A 13,054-nucleotide genomic window follows, 5' to 3' on the forward strand; every position below is an offset into this window, starting at 1 on the left:
TATCTCTTTCTCTGGAGTCCATACCTCTCTTAATACAAGAAAGGACTTTGCTCGCTTTGCAAACAGCAGCTTGGCATTGCATGTTGTTATTGAGCTTATGGTCTACCAAAACCCCCAGATCCTTCTCCACTATGGATTCCCCCAGTTGTACTCCCCCTAGCATGTATGATGCATGCATATTCTTAGGCCCCAAGTGCATAACTTTACATTTATCAACATTAAACCTCATCTGCCACATAGTCGCCCAATTAGACAGAGCATTGAGGTCGGCTTGTAAATTGGAGACATCCTGTAAAGACGTTATTCCACTGCATATCTTGGTGTCATCTGCAAAGACAGAAATATTACTTTTGATGCCAGACCCAATGTCATTTATAAAGATGTTAAAAAGTAAGGGTCCCAACACTGAACCTTGGGGTACACCACTGATAACCTTAGACCATTCAGAGTAAGAGTCATTAACCACGACTCTTTGAATTCTGTCTTCTAGCCAATTTTCTATCCATTTACAAACTGATATTTCCAAACCTGTAGACTTTACCTTACACATGAGCAGTGTGTGGGGAACTGTATCGAATGCTTTTGCAAAATCCAAGTATACCACGTCCACCGCCACCCCTCTGTCCAAGGTTTTACTTACCTCCTCATAAAAAGAAATCAGATTTGTCTGACAACTTCTGTCTTTCATGAATCCATGCTGTCTGTTGCTTAAAGTGTTATTGTTCAGCAAGAACTCGTCGATGTGGTCTTTTATTAAACGCTCCAGTATCGTCCCAGCTATAGAAGTTAAGCTAACAGGTCTATAGTTACTTGGTAAAGACTTTGATCCCTTTTTAAATATAGGCACCACGTTCGCCCTGCGCCAATCCAGTGGGACTATTCCCGTCATTAATGAGTCCCTAAAAATTAGATACAATGGCTCTGAAATTACAGAGCTCAATTCTTTTAGGATCCGTGGGTGGATGCCATCAGGTCCAGGTGCTTTATCCACCTTTATTCTGTCTAAGTATTTCTGGACCATATCCCTTTTGAGCCATTGTGGATCATTTGGGGCTGTGTCACTATCACCCCCATTATGGACATGAGCTCCCCCATGCTCTTTTGTGTACACAGAGCTGAAGAAAGTGTTTAATAAATTAGCCTTCTCTTTGTCCCCAGTCACCAACTCTAGATTGTTTTGTAAAGGGCCTACATGCTCAGACTTGACCTTTTTACTATTAATATATTTGAATAATTTTTTGGGGTTTGTCCTACTATCTTTTGCAATCTGTCGTTCGTTTTGAATTTTTGCATCCTTGATTTCCTTTTTACATATACTGTTAATTTCTTTGTAACATTTAAATGACACTAGTGATCCTTCATTTTTATATTTTTTAAAAGCTCTTCTCTTACAGTTTATAGCTTTTTTAACTTTGGCCGTGAGCCACATAGGTTTTGTTTTTAGCCTTTTAAACTTATTGCCCATGGGAATATACTTTGCAGTGAGGTCCCCAACAGTCTTTTTGAAGAATTCCCATTTCTGTTCTGTGCCCATTGAAGCGAATATTCTCTCCCAGTCTAAGTCCTGGAGAGTAGCCCTCATCCTTGGAAAATTAGCTCTCTTGAAGTTAAGTGTTTTTATCTTACCCGTATGTATTTCTTGTTTAGCGCTAACATCAAAGGAAATCATGTTATGATCACTGCTACCCAGGTGTTCCTTTATCTGGACATTAGTAATAAGCTCTGCATGGTTTGAGATTACCAGGTCCAACAGAGCTTCATTCCTAGTTGGGGCCTCAATAAACTGGACCATAAAATTGTCCTGTAATAGGTTTATCATTTTTTGCCCTTTAACTGTCCCAGCAGTGCCATTACTCCAGTCAATTTCTGGGTAGTTAAAATCCCCCATTATTATCACTGTCCCAGCCCTTGCAGCCCTTTCCATCTGTGCAAGGAGCTGAGTCTCCACCTCCTCATTCACATTGGGTGGTCTATAACAAACTCCAACGATTAACTTTGAACTACCCCCATCTAAATGCAGTTCCACCCATAATGCTTCGGACTCATCACACTCTCCATCCACCAGGTCCTCTTTCACACTTGCTTTGAGATCACTTCTCACATAGAGACAGACCCCGCCACCTTTCCTTTTTACCCTGTCTCTCCGAAAGAGTGCATAGCCAGGAATATTAATAGCCCAGTCATGTGAGGATTGAAGCCAAGTTTCAGCAATACCGATTACATCATAGCTCTCCTGATGCACCACAGCTTCCAACTCACCTATTTTGCTTGGCAGACTTCTGGCATTGGTGAATAAACACTTTAATGCATTATTACATTTTGCTCTAGTGTGTTTCATATTATTTTTAGTAGTACAAATTGCACTATAGTTTTCAATGGCTGTTTGCAACATGGGAAATTTCTTGACACCTGCCATATCCCACCCCCCATCTATCCCCATTCCACCCTCCATTAATGTCTGACCCCTAACTGACCTGTCTGCCCAATGTACTTCTGGTTCACCCTCCCCCCTCAAACCCAGTTTAAATACTCCTCCAGCCTTCCCATAAACCTCTTCCCCAGCACAGCAGACCCCCTTCCATTCAAGTGCAAACCATCATTAGCATATAGGTTGCACCCCAATGAAAAGTCAGCCCAGTGCTCTAGAAACCCAAATCCCTCCTCCCTACACCAGGTCTTTAGCCATGCATTCAGCTCTCTAATCACCCCCTGCCTTTCCTGTGTTGCGCATGGCACAGGCAATATTTCAGAGAATATCACCTTGGAGGTCCTACCCTTCAACTTGCAGCCTAGTTCTCTAAATTGATTCTTGAGGAGCCTCCACCTTCCATGTATACGGTCATTGGTTCCAACGTGGACCAAGACTGCTGGGTCATACCCAGCCCCTCCCAGTAATTTATCCACCCGGTCCACCACATGCCGAACCCTAGCACCAGGGAGACAGCAAACTATTCGGTTGAGGCGATCCTGGCGACAAATTATTCTATCAGTCCTTCTGATTATAGAATCCCCTATAACCACCAACTGTCTAGGCCTTTCTGCACTCCCTTCACCTCCTCTACTAGATGGGCTGCTCTCCCGGCTGTTAGGGGGAGCAGTGACATCTAGGGCTGCCACCTCTGTGTTTGTCACCTCCACATTTTCACCCAACTCGGCAAATTTGTTTTGATGCACAAACACAGGACTGGCCTTCCTTTTCTGCGAGCCCCTTCCACTCCCTCTAACTACATTAACCCATCTTCCTACGTGATAATCCTGACTTGCCCCTCCACCCTCCACATCAACCCTACTGACCACCTGCTCAGCGAGCAGAGGACCCCTTTCAAGGTTGTCCTTTCCACCCAGTGTTGCAACTTGCTCCTCCAGATCTCTAATGCGAGCTTCTAGAAGGGCAACCTGCTCACATCTGTCACAGCGGTATGCTGTATGCGGTATCCAAATTATTCCGTTGGACCTTTTCTGCCAGAAAGTCGGACCGTGTGTACAATGCATTAGACAGCAAGATTTTCTACAGCCAGCTGCCTGCAGAAAGTGGATTAAAGGATTAAAAAAAGATCAGTTTATGAAATTGCAGTTTAGCAATGGGCATAATATCGGAGGTCTGCAATTGTTGTTAGGCTGCCCACACACTGATCTGCAGGGTGCAACACGGCGCACCTGCGGGTTACCTGCACTGAGCCATAGACTTCTATTATATCCCGTGGGTTTGGTGTGCTTTTACAAAGTGCACCACACCTGCAAGATATAATAGAAGTCTATGGCAAAGCAGGAAAGCCATGGGTGCACTGCGCTGCTCCCGCGGTGTGGCTACACTGCAGTGAATCGGTGAGAAGCATCCTTTAGGCCTCTTTGACATGATCAGTCTAATTGGGTCCTCCTTTCCGTTTTTTCAGGTGGACCTAATCGGACTCTCTGTTCACCTTTTATGGAGTGGCGTATGTAAACCTACTGGTGTGCATTTACACCCTCCCACCTCCAATCCCATCTACTAAAAAAAAAAAAAAAGGGGTATCTGTTCCCCTCCATCTGGGATGATCGGATCGGCAGGCCCATCGAGCAGAGCAGTCTGTGTCCGCTTTCCATATGCGGTGTGGACACGGACCTGTCATCTCCCCGTTCTGCTCTGCATACAGATCCCCTACTGAGCAAGTACATTCTGTCCTCTGTGAAAGGGGCTTGATAGAGGGATGAGGACAGCAAGGGCTTGTTTACATTACATTGTGGCCAGCGAACGGTTCATAAATCACTAAAGTGTTCCTCGCTCTTAAAAAGGTTGAGCGTCCCTGCACTAGGGTTTTGCACCCTCCTGTGTGTTTGTTTTTCTTGTAGACGAGACAAATTCCTGGATTTGGGATTTAATCTACATCCTAGTTGTTAAAGCACTTGGTATTTTGTAACTGTCAACTCCATTATCCGCAGGCCATCAACTGTTTCTTCATCCTGTACTACGTTCTGGAGATGAGCCTGAAAATCTTTTCCCTGGGAATAAAGAACTACCTCTCCTATCCAAGCAACATTTTTGATGGATTTCTAACATTCATCTTACTGGTAGGACATTCTTCTTGGCTGGAGTCATTGTGTGTGCTGTGCATGTTTTCTGGCGTTCAATCCCAATTCCTTCCAAAACGATTTTTTAGTTTTGAACAAAGTGGGTAAGGGGTGCATATCCAAACAAGAAGGCTGCTCCAGGTCAGACGGGAAGCCTGAGGATCTAACAGGTGCCTCCGCATGCGATAAATAACAGACATGGCTGCACTCTGTAATCGATCAAAATTCTTTTAATAGAACATCCCAAGTTTTGACAAAACAGAGAGCTGGTAGACGCGTTTCACACACTTCAGGTGCGCTTAGTCATTACCAACGACTAAGCACACCTGAAGTGTGTGTGAAACGCGTCTAGCAGCTCTCTGTTTTTGTCAACACTTGGGATGTTCTAATAAAATTATTTTTGATCGATTTACAGAGTGCAGCCATTTCTTCTATTATTGGGTAAGGGGTGCAGCCGCATGGAGTATGCACATGACGCAAGGGAACTGGGCCATTCCGCTCTCGGCAGACTTGTGGCTTTCTCAGCTGTGGTGTGGTTAAGGGTGAGGTCACAGGCATGGAGAAGTTACCGGAAACCTGTGCTGACACAAATACAGAGGAAGCCATTTCCTAAGAATCTTCTTCTAGCTGTCGCAGGGTCTAGCAGTTTCTTAGTCAGGCATAGAAAAGTTGGAAATCCTGATCTCCATACTTATTGTGGGTCAGCAACTACAGAACACCTCCCCTCTCCTTGTCTCCATAAACTTTTTTTGGGGGGAGGGGGGGGCATGGAGAAAGCGGAGAACAATGTAAATTATAACAGCAGGCAGACCGCATCAGCTCAACAGAATGTTTGTTTCTTTTTTTAATTGATCCTTTTTTTTTTTTTTTTATTCTTTTTTTTAAATCCTTTTTATTGCTTTATTTTCTTTTATTTTTTACTGTTGCGTTAAAAAAAAATGTACCAGCATTATCATTTTTAATGTCCTTTTGGATGGGGGGGAAAAAAATGGAATAAGTGTATATACTTTTTATCTACAGTAACCTTTTCATTTCTATTAAGCTGATTAAAACAATATAAGGCTGGGTTCACACTGCAGCGATGTGGGAACGCCGCAAATCCGCGGCGGGTTCCCGCATCGCATGCCTCCCGGCGGCAGTTCACACTGCCCTATGCGAACTGCTGGGAGTGTCAGTGAAACGTTAATGACACCCCCAGATCAGTTCGCATATCGCAGTGCGATCTGCAAACTCGGACAGGAATCGGATCGCATGGTGTGAACATCCATGCGATCCGATTCTGCTGCGGACCAAAAAAAGGGTCCCGTGTGAGTTTGGGGCGGGTGCGATGCGAATTCAGCCATACTATCTGTATGGCTTAACTCGCATCGCACAGAGATCGGATGTGATTTGCACTGCAGTTGCTTCTCGTAACCGTATCCGCTTCTCGTAACCGCTGCAATGTGAACCCAGCCTAAATGTAATTTTATATTTTTTTGATTTTTTTCAGTCTATGGAATGCATTAAAAAATCATTTTTACAAGACCATGTCACAAAAGAAAGTTTAAGTGTTTTATCCTAAAAAGGACAATATGGGGGTTCTTTACTGAAGCTGGAGAGTGCAAGATTTAGTGCAACTCTGCATAGAAACCAATCGGCTTCCAGGATTTATTTGCCAAACTTTAATTGAAGAAGCTAAAGTTAGAAGCTGATTGGCTACCTTGCATAGCTGCACCAGATTCTGAGTGCACCAGATTTAGTAAGGCTTTATGTACACGGGACGTTTTACAACCTCCCCTGAATGATTTGACTTGACAGATAGTTTACTATCTTTAAAAACATCAATTTTGCCACGTTTGTAAGCGTTTAAAAAAATTGTTTTGTGCAAATAGTCAAAAATGAAAAACGCCTGTAAATGAATTGCGGCTAAATGCGATTTACCGCATTTACAAGCTGTTACAGGCATCTGAACATCTGTCCTGAATGCATTTCTTTGCTTTCCAAAAAATGCTTCTAAACTCAACTGGCAAATGACTATAAACGTCCTTGTGTACATGTACTGATAAGATAACATAAAGGAGAATTCAGGGGCTGCTAAAAAAAATGCCCAACTGCTCCTAAATGTCTGCTTACCAGCAGCATTGTACATGAGGAATAAGGGTGCTAAACAGACATTTAGGAGCAGTTGGGCATTTTTTTCAGCTGCCCCTGAGCTCTCCTCTGTTAACTTATCAGTACATGTACACAGGGTCATTTACAGTAGTTTCTAGGCAGTTGAGTTTAGAGGCTTTTTTTGTAACGCAAAAAAAAGGGGGTTCAGAAGCTGAGTTTAGAGGCATTCCAAGGCATTTCTACAAATTGTAACTGGTGTTTAGCCACGTTTCGTTTTACAGGCGTTTTTCATTTTTGGCTATCTTTTAAAAAAAAAAAGAAGTATATGTATGTATGTGTGTGTGTGTGTGTGTGTGTGTATATGTCTGTGTATATGTATATGTATATATATATATATATGTGTGTGGTGTGTGTGTGTGTGTGTGTGTGTGTGTGTGTGTGTATGTATATATATATATATATATATATATATAATTTATTATGTAAAGACACCAAAACAGACGTTTTAAACGTCTGTTACTCTATGTAAAGTTAAATCGTTCAGGGGAAGTTGTAAAAACATCCTGTGTACATGAAGCCTTAAAGTGGTGTTGCCACCAAAAAATAAAGTGCTTAAAATTCTTTAAAAAAATTATTGGGAAACAAATTTTTTTTACTCACCTATAAATACCTGTTGCTAGGGGGTCCCTCGTAGTCTGCCTTCTTCCTTGCCCAGGCTGGTGACATCACTTCCCCTCCCACCTCAGTCATCTGGGACCGGTCACGTGTCCCAGATGACTGTGCGGCGTATCACGGGGCCGCTCGCGCATGCGCAGTGGGTGCCTGGCTGTGAAGCCACAGCCGGGTGCCCACAGTACGCTGGGAACGAGGGGGGGCTTCGTTCCCCTGCATCACTGGACCCTGGGACAGGTAAGTGTCCGATTATTAAGTCAGCAGCTGCAGTATTTGTAGCTGCTGACTTTTAATTTTTTTTTTTTTAAGCCGGGAGTTCCGCCGTTTTTTTTTTTTTTTTTTTTTTTTTTTTTTTTTTAAAGCCAGCAGCTACAAATACTGCAGCTGCTGACTTTTAAAATAAGGACACTTACCCGCCCAGCGCGCCCGCGATGTCGGCACCTGAAGCCGATCTCTCGATCGTCTCTCGGGTGCTGCCGCCGCCATCTTGGGTATGGGAATCAGGAAGTGGAGCCTTTCGCCTTCATTTCCCAGTTCCCTACTGCGCAATGCGCGAGTCACGCTGCGCAATAAGGATAGTCCCCGCTGTCTCTGGGATCCGTGTGTTTCCCAGCAGACAGCGGGGGACCTTCGGAAAGGGGCGTAGATTCTGCGGAAAGGGGCGTACCTTCTGCAGAATCTACGCCGGAAGTGGGTGCAGATACCTGTACTGTACAGGTACCTGCACCCCCCTCCCCCCTGAAAGGTGCCAATTGTGGCGCCGTAGGGGGGGAGGGTTCCAATGAGCGGAAGGTCCACTTTAGGGTGGACCTCCGCTTTAATCTCCCCCTATATGTGTATGTTTTTTTTAAAGAATAGTTCAGGAACAGATGCATCAGCCCCACACCCCCCTTCCCTGATTCCCTGTTGTGACAGCGAGCAATTCTCCCACTCGCTGTCTTAATTTAAAAAAAGCCGTGTATGTGCAGGGCTCTGCCCACCCGGCCGTGTCCTTCATTTTTTTGAGTTCTGTGAATATGAGAACTACAAGTACCAGTGGGCCGGTCGGCTTGTAGTTCTCAATGAAATACCACAGTGCTGTTGAGCGCACTCTGCTAGTTCTTGGAGTCTTCCTGTCAGATTGTAACTGCTGGGCAGACAGCTTACACAGACCGCCTGCAAGAGCTCTGCACTGCACCCGTGTTTAGTGATGGCCGAACGGTTCGCCCGGCGGTCGTTTCGCGGCGAATTTCCGACATTCGCGGTCCGCACGTTCGAACGCCTTTTTCCGTCGTTCGCCGCGGCGGACTTACGTGTTTAATGTATACAAGAACTTTAACCTTTGGTGACACGTTTATCATGTGATACAGGACAGCCAATTGAGACATGACAGCACATGGACACTTGTACATTCCCCCTAACCTATAAATACACCCGATCCGGTGGCCATTTTACATTCTTTCTTCTGTTAAGATAGGGACAGGTTCCTGTGTGGAGTAGGGAGAGATAAACCACTAGCTATTTGGTACACAAAAGTTCTTTTCAGGACTGGTATAGGTGTTAGGTGTTGATAGGTTTGCTGTGCTGCTGATTCTTGCAGCAGCCTGAGTGTCTTTTGTTAGTTTAGAGAAAGGGAAAGGACGGTGTATGCTACAGGGACAGCCAGATTAGTCTTTCATCATCATCATCATCATCATCATCATTAGCTGTTACTATCAAGGTCCACAAAAGAGCTGTTCCAGTAACCACTAATCGTTCTCTTTTTTTGCCAATTTGTATAGGGACAGGAAGGAAGCAGTGTTGTCAGGCAGTGAGGGTAATTTTAAAGACTTGCTGTTATTATTAGTTCCACAAAGGTTCTTTTCAGGACTGGTATCAGTGGTACAGTAATAGGCTTGTACATGTATAATATTCTTTCTTCCAAATATAGAAAGGATATTATACTTGACTGCTGCCCTTCTGCTGCAGTCTGCTAAACATTCACAACTCACTTGTTCCACAAAAGTTCTTATAAGGACTGGTAACTTGGTATAGGGTGCTACGGTACATAGGCTTGAGTGCGGTACAGTCTGCTGTTCTGTAAGGACCGCTATCGGTCCACAATAGATAGGGTTGACGTGCACCACTGCTGACCGCTGCCCTATACTGCAGCAGTCCTTCAGCGGTATAGGGACTGACGTACAGTCTGCTAATCACTAACACACAACCTGCTTGTTCCACAAAAGTTCTTATAAGGACTGGTAACTTGGTATAGGGTGCTACGGTACATAGGCTTGAGTGCGGTACAGTCTGCTGTTCTGTAAGGACCGCTATCGGTCCACAATAGATAGGGTTGACGTGCACCACTGCTGACCGCTGCCCTATACTGCAGCAGTCCTTCAGCGGTATAGGGACTGACGTACAGTCTGCTAAACACTAATACACAACCTGCTTGGTCCACAAAAGTTCTTATAAGGACTGGTAACTTGGTATAGGGTGCTACGGTACATAGGCTTGAGTGCGGTACAGTCTGCTGTTCTGTAAGGACCGCTATCGGTCCACAATAGATAGGGTTGACGTGCACCACTGCTGACCGCTGCCCTATACTGCAGCAGTCCTTCAGCGGTATAGGGACTGACGTACAGTCTGCTAAACACTAATACACAACCTGCTTGGTCCACAAAAGTTCTTATAAGGACTGGTAACTTGGTATAGGGTGCTACGGTACATAGGCTTGAGTGCGGTACAGTCTGCTGTTCTGTAAGGACCGCTATCGGTCCACAATAGATAGGGTTGACGTGCACCACTGCTGACCGCTCACCTATACTGCAGCAGTCCTTCAGCGGTATAGGGACTGACGTACAGTCTGCTAATCACTAACACACAACCTGCTTGTTCCACAAAAGTTCTTATAAGGACTGGTAACTTGGTATAGGGTGCTACGGTACATAGGCTTGAGTGCGGTACAGTCTGCTGTTCTGTAAGGACCGCTATCGGTCCACAATAGATAGGGTTGACGTGCACCACTGCTGACCGCTGCCCTATACTGCAGCAGTCCTTCAGCGGTATAGGGACTGACGTACAGTCTGCTAATCACTAACACACAACCTGCTTGTTCCACAAAAGTTCTTATAAGGACTGGTAACTTGGTATAGGGTGCTACGGTACATAGGCTTGAGTGCGGTACAGTCTGCTGTTCTGTAAGGACCGCTATCGGTCCACAATAGATAGGGTTGACGTGCACCACTGCTGACCGCTGCCCTATACTGCAGCAGTCCTTCAGCGGTATAGGGACTGACGTACAGTCTGCTAAACACTAATACACAACCTGCTTGGTCCACAAAAGTTCTTATAAGGACTGGTAACTTGGTATAGGGTGCTACGGTACATAGGCTTGAGTGCGGTACAGTCTGCTGTTCTGTAAGGACCGCTATCGGTCCACAATAGATAGGGTTGACGTGCACCACTGCTGACCGCTCACCTATACTGCAGCAGTCCTTCAGCGGTATAGGGACTGACGTACAGTCTGCTAATCACTAACACACAACCTGCTTGTTCCACAAAAGTTCTTATAAGGACTGGTAACTTGGTATAGGGTGCTACGGTACATAGGCTTGAGTGCGGTACAGTCTGCTGTTCTGTAAGGACCGCTATCGGTCCACAATAGATAGGGTTGACGTGCACCACTGCTGACCGCTGCCCTATACTGCAGCAGTCCTTCAGCGGTATAGGGACTGACGTACAGTCTGCTAATCACTAACACACAACCTGCTTGTTCCACAAAAGTTCTTATAAGGACTGGTAACTTGGTATAGGGTGCTACGGTACATAGGCTTGAGTGCGGTACAGTCTGCTGTTCTGTAAGGACCGCTATCGGTCCACAATAGATAGGGTTGACGTGCACCACTGCTGACCGCTGCCCTATACTGCAGCAGTCCTTCAGCGGTATAGGGACTGACGTACAGTCTGCTAAACACTAATACACAACCTGCTTGGTCCACAAAAGTTCTTATAAGGACTGGTAACTTGGTATAGGGTGCTACGGTACATAGGCTTGAGTGCGGTACAGTCTGCTGTTCTGTAAGGACCGCTATCGGTCCACAATAGATAGGGTTGACGTGCACCACTGCTGACCGCTCACCTATACTGCAGCAGTCCTTCAGCGGTATAGGGACTGACGTACAGTCTGCTAATCACTAACACACAACCTGCTTGTTCCACAAAAGTTCTTATAAGGACTGGTAACTTGGTATAGGGTGCTACGGTACATAGGCTTGAGTGCGGTACAGTCTGCTGTTCTGTAAGGACCGCTATCGGTCCACAATAGATAGGGTTGACGTGCACCACTGCTGACCGCTGCCCTATACTGCAGCAGTCCTTCAGCGGTATAGGGACTGACGTACAGTCTGCTAATCACTAACACACAACCTGCTTGTTCCACAAAAGTTCTTATAAGGACTGGTAACTTGGTATAGGGTGCTACGGTACATAGGCTTGAGTGCGGTACAGTCTGCTGTTCTGTAAGGACCGCTATCGGTCCACAATAGATAGGGTTGACGTGCACCACTGCTGACCGCTGCCCTATACTGCAGCAGTCCTTCAGCGGTATAGGGACTGACGTACAGTCTGCTAAACACTAATACACAACCTGCTTGGTCCACAAAAGTTCTTATAAGGACTGGTAACTTGGTATAGGGTGCTACGGTACATAGGCTTGAGTGCGGTACAGTCTGCTGTTCTGTAAGGACCGCTATAGGTCCACAATAGATAGGGTTGACGTGCACCACTGCTGACCGCTCACCTATACTGCAGCAGTCCTTCAGCGGTATAGGGACTAAGAGTTTTGTCACAGGGTCATTTAAAAAATGACATGCAGAGGAAGAGGCAGGCCCTTCCGCAGGGGTGGTAGGGGTAGGGCAGGAGCAACAGGCTTGAGCCAAAGTGGGAAGTTGCAGAAGGTGCGTTCAATTACTTTAAAGGATGCACCAGACTTGGTTGAGTGGCTCGCTCAGCCTTACTCTTCTGCACCCTCCTCATCCTCTCGATCTGCACCCTCTTCTTCACTCTCTGCTATGTGCACCCCCAAAGACACTACCACCAACAACACGACCACCACCACCACCACCACATACCTTCCGCTTGAGTCACTGGAATTATTTTCCGATCCATATCAAGAGGACATTTCTGATGCGCAGCCACTCTTGGTATTGGATCAGGAAGAGGAGGTAGCAACAAGCGCTACTCAGCAGTCTGACGCCAGTACCCAGATCAGCCCAAGGAGGAGGTTGGTCCCCGGTGTTGCTGCCTACTCTACTTATAGCGGTGGGGAAGGTGACGTTGATGATGACGTGTCTAGTGATGTCACGTGGGTGCCCACAAGAGAGGAAGAGGAGGGGAGTTCAGAGGGAGATATGGACCAGCAGATAGGGAGGAGAAGCAGCAATGACTTACATTGCACAGCAGGGACAAAGCAGACTGCAAATGTATCAGGAGCGAGTCATCGACCATGTACGGTCACATCTGGCGCTCCCAGGACACCGGCACATGGCTCCGCAGTGTGGGCTTTTTTTAACGTGTCCGCTGCTGACAATAGCGTTGCCATCTGCAATCTTTGCAGTCAACGCGTTAGTCGCGGTAAGCCCAATACTCACCTAGGGACGACCGCCTTAAGAAGGCACATGAGCAGCCATCACCGAGCCCAGTGGGAGCAACGGAACACACAAAGCCACACTGCAGGCTCTCACCGTCCAGCCTCGTCTTCTACTTCTCCTTCTCCTCTCTCCTC

At 46.0% G+C, this 13,054-nt stretch overlaps 1 protein-coding gene across 1 annotated transcript in view; it reads left to right on the forward strand.

Annotated features, from left to right (window-relative positions):
- TPCN2 (two pore segment channel 2) overlaps positions 1 to 13,054 on the forward strand; it is a 97,979-nt gene that overhangs the window by 42,174 nt on the left and 42,751 nt on the right. Inside the window, exon 16 of the mRNA XM_077462111.1 lies at positions 4,420 to 4,548. Coding sequence (XP_077318237.1) covers positions 4,420 to 4,548 — 129 coding nt within the window. The remainder of the gene's footprint in view (positions 1 to 4,419; positions 4,549 to 13,054) is intronic.

This window comes from Lithobates pipiens, unplaced genomic scaffold (assembly GCF_037356315.1).
Source record: "Lithobates pipiens isolate NorthernLeopardFrog02 unplaced genomic scaffold, aLitPip1_a1.2 Scaffold_10, whole genome shotgun sequence".
In the NCBI taxonomy this organism is placed as follows: Eukaryota; Metazoa; Chordata; class Amphibia; order Anura; family Ranidae; genus Lithobates; species Lithobates pipiens.